Genomic DNA, 10,000 nt, shown 5'->3' with positions numbered 1-10,000 from the left:
TTTCACAGTTCCCCATGATGGATTAGTACCTAAGCTCCCAAACCAGTACCGGAGCCTTCGAAATTTCCTTATATAGTGTCTGGTGTTTATATCTTAGTTCACAAATTTGATGAAACTATACAGGAAAAGTCTTGTGTATTTAGTGTGGCATCGAAGACCTCCCCATTTTGGATTGTATGGGATTCTATAGTTTGGTTCGGGCTGTTACGAAGACACTGTGTTGGACTGTGAAACCGGCTCTCAGTCTCAGTAGGCAACAACAATCTGGCAACGTTAAGGGTGACTCGTATGACTTGCGTGATGATGACTAAATATTAAAAGTAATGCTAAGAAAGATCAGGAGAGTATGAACAATGAAACTCCTTACTTATACAACTTACTAGTTTTTTTTTATTAACATACAACAAAGAAAATAATAAAACTCGTGGAAAACAAACACAGACAGACAACAATAAGCCAACAATTAATTTCCTCTTCAAATTAACGTAAAGACACTGAGAAGGAAGAAAAGATGAGGAAAAAACAATCACATTTTGAATTCTGGGAAACTAATTCAGCACACACAAAAAAATCTCCCTATAGGCCTAAACATTAAAAACACGTGAGAATGCAGAAAACATGAACAAAAAACAATCACATTCTAACTCCAGGGAAGCTAAATAATGGCGGAAAAAAAAATCTTCAAATAAACACAAAAAAACACGTGGGAAAGAGGAAAACATGAAAAAAACACGTGGGAAAGAGGAAAACATGAAAAAACACGTGGGAAAGAGGAAAACATGAAAAAAAACGTGGGAAAGAGGAAAACATGAAAAAAACACGTGGGAAAGAGGAAAACATGAAAAAAAACACGTGGGAAAGAGGAAAACATGAAAAAAACACGTGGGAAAGAGGAAAACATGAAAAAAACACGTGGGAAAGAGGAAAACATGAAAAAAACACGTGGGAAAGAGGAAAACATGAAGAAAAAAAACGTGGGAAAGAGGAAAACATGAAAAAAAACTCGTGGGAAAGAGGAAAACATGAAAAAAACACGTGGGAAAGAGGAAAACATGAAAAAAACACGTGGGAAAGAGGAAAACATGAAAAAAAACACGTGGGAAAGAGGAAAACATGAAAAAAACACGTGGGAAAGAGGAAAACATGAAAAAAAACACGTGGGAAAGAGGAAAACATGAAAAAAACACGTGGGAAAGAGGAAAACATAAAAAAAACCAGTCGCATTCTGACACCAGGGAAACAAAACAATCCCGAAGAACAAATTTATCTTCATATGAACGTAAAAAAAACAAGGAAAAAAATATGAAGCAAAAAAAAAAGCAAAAAATCAAACTTCGGCAAATTAACCGATAAACAAATTTGGAAAGATAAAAATATATTCCATTATTATCCGATAGAGTCCCATTCTTATCTACCTATCTTTCCCTCTTTCCCTTCCTTTCCTTCACCTACACAGCGATCAGCCATGCATAGTGTAATAATTAGGACGTAAAAGACTATTAATATCCTATAGAAACCGATTTTTATTAATCTTTTCCTCCTTGCTTTCCCTCCATCCACAAGCTACACATTTTTCCTCCTTCCTTCTCCTTCCTTTCCCTCCTTCCACAAGCAACACATATACAGCGTTCGGCCATGCAAAGTGTAGTATTAAGCAGAACACAAAACCCCTTTTTATTTACCATTTCTCTCTTTCACTTCCTTTTCCTCCTTCCTTCTCCCTCCTTTCCCTCCTTCCACAAGCAACACATATACAGCGTTCGGCCATGCATATATAAGCTATAAGGAGTTCTCGTAGTATTTTGTGTTTGGTTGGGGTGCTTACAAACTAGTGGTACACCTATACAGCGTTCAGCCATTCACATATATAGTGTAGTAAGTATAACACTCATCTCCGTAATCGTCAGCCTGAAGAGTCAAACAAATTAGGCCGGGCAGCATATTCCCGAAGTCTCTACTAGTATGGGCCGCCAGCTCTTGAACAGGGCAGTCTAGGTTAGATTAGATTATGAGCCGCCTACTCTTGAACAGGGCAGTATAGGTTAGGTTAGATTATGAGCCGCCTACTCTTGAACAGGGCAGTCTAGGTTAGGTTAGACTATGTGGCGCCTACTCTTGAACAGGGCAGTCTAGGTTAGGTTAGACTATGTGGCGCCTACTCTTGAACAGGGCAGTCTAGGTTAGGTTAGACTATGAGCCGCCTACTCTTGAACAGGGCAGTATAGGTTAGGTTAGATTATGTGCCGCCTACTCTTGAACAGGGCAGTATAGGTTAGGTTAGACTATGTGCCGCCTACTCTTGAACAGGGCAGTATAGGTTAGATTAGACTATGTGGCGCCTACTCTTGAACAGGGCAGTATAGGTTAGGTTAGACTATGTGGCGCCTACTCTTGAACAGGGCAGTATAGGTTAGGTTAGACTATGTGGCGCCTACTCTTGAACAGGGCAGTATAGGTTAGGTTAGACTATGTGCCGCCTACTCTTGAACAGGGCAGTATAGGTTAGGTTAGACTATGTGCCGCCTACTCTTGAACAGGGCAGTATAGGTTAGGTTAGACTATGTGGCGCCTACTCTTGAACAGGGCAGTATAGGTTAGGTTAGATTATGAGCCGCCTACTCTTGAACAGGGCAGTAAAGGTTAGGTTAAATTATGTGGCGCCTACTCTTGAACAGGGCAGTATAGGTTAGGTTAAATTATGTGCCGCCTACTCTTGAACAGGGCAGTCTAGGTTAGATTAGATTATGTGGCGCCTACTCTTGAACAGGGCAGTCTAGGTTAGGTTAGATTATGTGGCGCCTACTCTTGAACAGGGCAGTATAGGTTAGGTTAGATTATGAGCCGCCTACTCTTGAACAGGGCAGTATAGGTTAGGTTAGATTATGAGCCGCCTACTCTTGAACAGGGCAGTATAGGTTAGGCTAGATTATGAGCCGCCTACTCTTGAACAGGGCAGTATAGGTTAGGTTAGATTATGAGCCGCCTACTCTTGAACAGGGCAGTATAGGTTAGGTTAAATTATGTGCCGCCTACTCTTGAACAGGGCAGTATAGGTTAGGCTAGATTATGAGCCGCCTACTCTTGAACAGGGCAGTATAGGTTAGGTTAGATTATGAGCCGCCTACTCTTGAACAGGGCAGTATAGGTTAGGCTAGATTATGAGCCGCCTACTCTTGAACAGGGCAGTATAGGTTAGGTTAAATTATGTGGCGCCTACTCTTGAACAGGGCAGTATAGGTTAGGTTAGATTATGTGCCGCCTACTCTTGAACAGGGCAGTATAGGTTAGGTTAAATTATGTGCCGCCTACTCTTGAACAGGGCAGTATAGGTTAGGTTAGACTATGTGCCGCCTACTCTTGAACAGGGCAGTATAGGTTAGGTTAGACTATGTGCCGCCTACTCTTGAACAGGGCAGTATAGGTTAGGTTAGACTATGTGGCGCCTACTCTTGAACAGGGCAGTATAGGTTAGGCTAGATTATGAGCCGCCTACTCTTGAACAGGGCAGTATAGGTTAGGTTAGATTATGTGGCGCCTACTCTTGAACAGGGCAGTATAGGTTAGGTTAGATTATGTGGCGCCTACTCTTGAACAGGGCAGTATAGGTTAGGTTAAATTATGTGGCGCCTACTCTTGAACAGGGCAGTATAGGTTAAGTTAGCCTAGGTATGGTTTGGTCAGAGAGTTAAGTAGTAATTTTGAGTGGGAATCACAATGAGAGTAATGTCCAGAACGCCCCGTGCGTCTTCACTCAGGGACCACAAACCCGCAAAGACTTCGGGAACATGCGGCCGGGAACGCTTTCCTCAATACACGTTATAAATGCCTTCGAATAATGGCCACTACACGCTACAGAACTACGCTAGAGACCCTAAGATTAGACTATTTGTTATACTCATTACGCTCCCTCTGTGACACCACGGGTAGGGGGCAGAGAGGCGGGGGGAAGCTTATTGCAGTGAAGGGCGACTTTTGGGGGTAGCTCAGCCATTACCGTCGCGATACTGAGAGATCTATTGAGACGACATTGGCTCATCACCTTGGATCCCTGCACACGAGCGTTTATTTAATTCATTTACTGTATTAATCTTAGAGTAACATTGATGATCTTTTGGCACGAGTTGCAGGATGGAGTACAAAGTCAGATAGAGAGATCGAGGTGGAGGACGTTGGGAAAGTCCTTTAATGTTATGCAGTGGACTATGTAGTAATGGCTGAAGGTGGTGATGATATAACGATAATGATGTTAATTGGTCTAAACATGTGACTGTCGGTATTGCTAAAAAGACAGGAATCCAACGTTGCCAGATTGTCGTACTCAGCCGCTTATATTTCCCGACTTCCTGCCCCAAAACTGTCTTCTGGGCTCCTATAACGAAACTCATTTATAGTTATCGTTAAAAGAGTTAGATCCTGATGTTTCTTGGCAATAGTCAGGCGTCAGAAACAGGGAAATACTATGCTCTGAGTACGATAATCCGGGAACGGTGCAAAAAGTCCAAAAAGGTCCAAAAAGGAGATCATCCGGGTTCTAATGAATGTCTTTTTTTGTAGCACAGACGAAGGCTCAAACTACCACCGGAGTCATAAAACTACCCAATGAAAATGCCCCAAACTCCTATACGAAAGCCTTGTCAATTATGTGTGATCGGGCGCCGGAATGTTTAAAAATATGTTCCTTTATCTCTTTCCCATTCTCTTTAAACCCCTAGGCATCCAAACCACTCTAGAAAGGCTAAGATTAAACTATTTATTACGATTATTTACTCTCTCGTGCTATGCTGTGACGTCACGAGAAGGGCAACAGTTGATTGGCTGAGGCGGCGGCGGCGGGCAAGGAGGAAACAGCTGGTGGGTGCCCGCTTCTCGCTACTCCCGCTTTTCACCTCTTTTCCACGCCCCCCGCGCCCCCAGGACCCTTTACCATGGGCGTGGGGCGTAGGAATAGGTGTAGGCTGGGCGGATGTGCTGGAATGGTGCCTTCAGCTGCGCGAACGCCTGCAAAATGAAGGTAAATATGAGAGATGTTTACATTTTCCGTGACTATCAATGGGTCGCTGTTTGGAGGTCAAGTGACGTTATATTGTCTTTCGGTGTTACTGTTACCTTTTGTTTTGTTTTTTATCGTTCCTTGTTGTATTGATGAGGGTTATTATTGAACATTCTCGGCATGGGAAACGGAAGGAGGAGGAAGAGGAAGGGCGAGGAAAGAGGAAGGAAGGGAGTGGGTGATGGGATGAATGGAGAGGTGGAGATGTGGACTCGATATGTGGATGGAAGGACTGGGGATCTTGAGGGGAAAGGGATGTGAAAGCACCTAGTATGATAAAGGGATCAAGGTCTGGCTGAATGATAGTGTTGGAACCGATGTCAAGGGAATGGCCGAGGAGATAGCTTGTATATGGACCATGGGAACAGAGTAGTTAGGGGGAGCTTATAATATGGGTGTATGGGAATAGCCTAGGAATGTAGAGCTTGTAATATGGGTGTATGGGAATAGCCTAGGAATGTAGAGCTTGTAATATGGGTGTAAGGAATAGCCTAGAAATGTAGAGCTTATAATATGGGTGTATGGGAATAGCCTAGAAATGTAGAGCTTATAATATGGGTGTATGGGAATAGCCTAGGAATGTAGAGCTTGTAATATGGGTGTAAGGAATAGCCTAGAAATGTAGAGCTTATAATATGGGTGTATGGGAATAGCCTAGGAATGTAGAGCTTGTAATATGGGTGTTAGGGAATAGCCTAGGAATGTAGAGCATGTAATATGGGTGTAAGGAATAGCCTAGGAATGTAGAGCTTGTAATATGGGTAAGGAATAGCCTAGGAAAGTAGAGCTTGTAATATGGGTGTAAGGAATAGCCTAGGAATGTAGAGCATGTAATATGGGTGTAAGGAATAGCCTAGGAAAGTAGAGCTTGTAATATGGGTGTAAGGAATAGCCTAGGAAAGTAGAGCTTGTAATATGGGTGTAAGGAATAGCCTAGGAAAGTAGAGCTTGTAATATGGGTGTAAGGAATAGCCTAGGAAAGTAGAGCTTGTAATATGGGTGTAAGGGAATAGCCTAGGAATGTAGAGCTTGTAATGTGGGTGTATGGGAATAGCCTAGGAATGTAGAGCTTATAATATGGGTGTAAGGAATAGCCTAGGAATGTAGAGCTTATAATATGGGCACAGGGAATAGTTTAGAAAGAGCTTGTTTTTGATAATGGACGAAGGAAATAGCCAAGGAAGATATCCTGTAACATGGTAGTGGAGGAGTTAGTGGAGTAATTAAAGGGTGTGGAGTAAGTAAATGGAGTAAACAACTTGAGTCAGGAAGTGGAGTGCAGGATTTAGTGGTCAGTACGAGGGTGGAGTGCAGGAGTTAGTTGAGTAAGGGAACGGAGTAAAAGTTAGTGAAGTAAAGGAGTAACTGGAGTAAGGGCGAGACGAACACTCACTCCGGCTATGGCCCCGACCACTTCCTTCTTCTTGGCTTCGAACTGGAAATGAAGCAGAGCAATGAAGCTTCGCTCGCACCAACACACGCTGGGAGCCAACTGTTAAGAGCTTAAAGGCAACTATTAAAAGCTTGACACAACATTTGAAGCTGAAGGGACCCATTAAAAACTTAAGATGCATCCATTTAAACTAAGACCACGAAGTTACAGCAATAAGCAGTCTAATTGAAACTAAGGGGGCACCCATTTTAGGCTAAGGGGACCCATTTGAACCATATTTAACCCTACAAGCAACCCAGTAAAGCCCCGTTAAGCACTTACCTTCGCTGTGAGCCCCTTCAGCCCTCCGGTGGTAGAGGGCTTCGCGGGGACGGGAACGATAGCGTAGAGGGGGCGGGGGTGGTGGGGAACAAGGCGGGTGTCTAGTGAAGGGGGGCAGGGAGGCTGAAGGGTTTGGGGCGGCAGGGGGGCTTGGGTAGTGGTAGAAACAGGGGTAGGAGGAGCAGTAGTAGCAGGGGTTGGGGCAGGGGTTGGAGCAGGGGTGGAGGCTGGGTTGGGGGTTGGGTAGGGGTTAACAGCTGCGCGGACAGGGGCAGGGTAGGCCTTGACAGGGTAAGGCTTGGGGATGGGACGCAGCTTGGCAGGGTAGACGGGAGGCTTGGCTGGGGTGAAAGGCACATTGAGGTAGGGGCGGAAGGGGTGGAAGGGCTGCTCTGAGGCGGTAGGGGGCTGGTAGGGGAGGGCGGCAGGGGAGGGCTTCACCAGCAGACTCTTAAGCTTGGCCTGGAAATCAGCTTTGGCATCCTCGACCTTTGCCAACGCCCCTGCCAAAGTAGCCTTCTTGGCAGCCACAAACCCTTCCAGCTTGGACTTGAGGGCTGCCAGGGGGTTCTGCCGGCATGGGAGGGGGGCAGGAGGCTTATATAGGCGTGGGGTTAAGCGTGAGGCAGTGTGTGTGTGTGTGTGTGTGTGTGTTAGGGAAAAGGAGATTATAAGAAAAGAAGAAACATAGGTTGAGGCTAAAGACGAGGAGAAGGAGGAGGAGGAGGAGGGAAGAAGAAAGACAGTAGAGAAGAAGAGGCATAAGAGATAAAAAGAAATGAAATAGAGAAAAGAGACAGTACTGGAAAAGAAGGAGGAAGATGAGAGGAGGAAGAGGAGGAAAGGAAAGAGAGTAGAAAAGAAGAAAATAATCCATAAGAGATAAAAAAAAGAGAGACGGTGAGCGAAAGAGGAAAAGGAGGAAGAGAAAGAGGAGGAGGAGGAGACGAGAAAAAAAACACCATGAAGCAAAAAACAGCAGACAAAAGATAAGCAGATAAAGCAGACGATAAAAATAAGCAGAAAAACAAAACAGCAGCGGTATAAAGCAACACAAAACAATAACAATAGCAACAACAACAGCAGTAGCAAAAGCGAAATATAACAAAGCTGAAAAGAATATCAAAACCTCTTACAGTTAACGAAGGATTGATCAAAATAGCCCCAAAACGCAACGAAAACAAAAGCTCATCCAAGCGCAGCGAGTCTCTAAGCCATTACCACTAATCTGGCAACACTGTCGTTCTCGTACCCTACACTTGCTTATCGTGACACCGTGAAGTGGGTTGAGTGACAGACGGACAAGGAGGTAGCACTCTCACTCCTCTGTTTATTCCTGTCAATCAACACAACTTATCTTTCCCTCTTCAACACCACTAAAGTCATCACTACTTCATCACCACGTCATCACCACCACCACCACCCCTCCCTCATCACCACTCTCACCATCACCAACACAACTTCTTTTCCTCTTTTCAACCACCACCATCACCACCTATGACCACAACTTCTCCCCAATTTTCACCCTACCACCACCACTCATCACCACCATCATCACCACCACAATTTCTTTTCCTCTTTTCAACCACTACCATCACCACCTATGAGCCGGTTTCACAGTCCAAAACAGTGTCTTCGTAACAGCCCGAACCAAACTCTAGAATCCCATACAATCCAAAATGGGGAGGTCTTCGATGCCACACTAAATACACAAGACTTTTCCTGTATAGTTTCATCAAATTTGTGAACTTAAATATAAACACCAGACACTATACAAGGAAATTTAGAAGGCTCTGGTATTGGTATGGGAGCTTACTAACCCGTCATGGGGAACTGTGAAACTGGCCCTATAACCACAACTTCTCCACAGTTTTCAACAACACCACCCCCTCCCTCACCACCACCACCACCACAACCATCACTCACCGGCTTGGGGGCGTAGGAGAATGCAGATCCCGCGGGGTACACATACACAGGGTACGCGGGATTGGGCTGGTAAAAGGAGGGTTTGGGCTGGAAGGGCGCGGGTTTGGTCTGGTAGGTTGGCCGTGGGTAGGAGGGTTGGGGGTAGCCGGGCTGCGGGTAGGAGGGTTGGGGGTAGCCGGGCTGGGTGTAGGAGACTTGGGGGTAGCCGGGCTGGGGGTAAGGGGGGTAGATGGGGTAAGGCACCACGCCCCCCCCTACTGGCCCCCCTCCCCCTGAACCCCCCTCCTGTGGTTTTTCAGAAGGTTTCAGTCGCTTGGTTAAGGTTTGAAATGCTTCTGTTTTGGCTGTCACGGCGCTCCTGACCCCTGTGGAGGAGGAGGAGGAGGAGGAAGAGGAGGAGGAGGAGGAGGAGAAGGAGAAGGAGGAGGAGGAGGAGTGGGTGAAGCAATAGAGACGGAGAGAAGAAAAGAAATAATGGAAAAAACGTTAATAATAATAATAATAATAATAATAATAATAATAATAATAATAATAATAATAATAATAACTAATGATGGTGGCAACGGGTGTAATCATTCTCTCTCTCTCTCTCTCTCTCTCTCTCTCTCTCTCTCTCTCTCTCTCTCTCTCTCCTTCCTTCCTTCCCATCTCTCCTCTTCCACTTCCTCTCCCGTTCCTTTCTATCACGTCTCATCCTTTCCTTCTTCCCTTCCCTTCCTCTCTTCCTTTTCCCCTTTTTCCTCATCCCTCCCTTCCTTCTTCTTCCTCTTCTCCTCTTCCTACTCGTCATCCTTTCAACCCTTTCCTCCCCTCCTCTCATCCCTCCTCCTCCTCCCTCCCTTTCTTTTTCTCCTTCTTTTGTTCTTTCCTCTCATCCCTTCCTTTTCTCCCTCCTCCTTCTCATCCCTCCCTTCCTCATCCTTCCCTCTCATCCTTTCCCCTCCTCCCTCCTCCTCCATCCCTTCCTTTTTCTCCCTCCTCTGTTCTTCCCACTCATCATCCCTCCCTCTCATTCCTCCCCCTCATCCCTCCTTCTCCTCGTCGTTCTTACCTGACACCAAAGACTCCTTCGCGTTCTTCAGTCCATCCCACACGGCAGACTTGGCTCCCATCACGCCCCCGAGGAGTGCCAATTTGGACTCCCCCACCTTGGAGAAGAAACTCGGCTCTTCTTCCTCGTCCTCGTCGTCTTCCGAGTCAAACATGGGCACCACACCTTGAGGGAGAACAAGGGAGCATGAGGCGTCTGCATAGGCCAGCTTTTGTAAACCTAACCTGACCTAGCGTGACCTAACCTGTCTGCCCCTCGT

General features: G+C 45.5%; 1 protein-coding gene and 1 long non-coding RNA gene across 5 annotated transcripts in view; one reads left to right on the top strand and one right to left on the bottom strand.

The window, feature by feature from the left end:
* The first annotated feature begins 1,225 nt into the window (after nucleotides 1-1,225).
* Nucleotides 1,226-3,452, top strand: LOC126986423 (uncharacterized). Of its 4 annotated transcripts, XR_007739708.1 has the most exons (5): nucleotides 1,226-2,046; nucleotides 2,231-2,317; nucleotides 2,456-2,552; nucleotides 2,783-2,915; nucleotides 3,238-3,452. It is a non-coding gene; the product is annotated as an uncharacterized LOC126986423 (long non-coding RNA). The 4 variants fall into 4 exon arrangements; XR_007739709.1 differs by lacking the exon at nucleotides 2,783-2,915 and having other exon boundaries at nucleotides 3,243-3,452; XR_007739710.1 differs by lacking the exons at nucleotides 1,226-2,046; nucleotides 2,231-2,317; nucleotides 2,783-2,915 and adding an exon at nucleotides 2,967-3,053 and having other exon boundaries at nucleotides 2,332-2,552.
* A 210-nt stretch (nucleotides 3,453-3,662) lies between these two features.
* The window catches only part of LOC126986419 (uncharacterized), an 8,539-nt gene continuing 2,201 nt past the window's right edge, over nucleotides 3,663-10,000 (bottom strand). The window contains exons 3-7 of the mRNA XM_050842566.1: nucleotides 9,742-9,906; nucleotides 8,691-9,055; nucleotides 6,765-7,334; nucleotides 6,444-6,485; nucleotides 3,663-4,998 (exon numbers count right to left, since the gene is read on the bottom strand). Coding sequence (XP_050698523.1) covers nucleotides 4,921-4,998; nucleotides 6,444-6,485; nucleotides 6,765-7,334; nucleotides 8,691-9,055; nucleotides 9,742-9,895 — 1,209 coding nt within the window. The 5' untranslated portion in view covers nucleotides 9,896-9,906 and the 3' untranslated portion in view covers nucleotides 3,663-4,920. The remainder of the gene's footprint in view (nucleotides 4,999-6,443; nucleotides 6,486-6,764; nucleotides 7,335-8,690; nucleotides 9,056-9,741; nucleotides 9,907-10,000) is intronic.

The sequence above is a fragment of the Eriocheir sinensis genome, chromosome 61 (assembly GCF_024679095.1).
Source record: "Eriocheir sinensis breed Jianghai 21 chromosome 61, ASM2467909v1, whole genome shotgun sequence".
NCBI lineage: Eukaryota > Metazoa > Arthropoda > Malacostraca > Decapoda > Varunidae > Eriocheir > Eriocheir sinensis.
The sequence above is the reverse complement of the archived record's forward strand: the minus strand, read 5'-3'. Positions and strand labels throughout refer to the sequence as shown.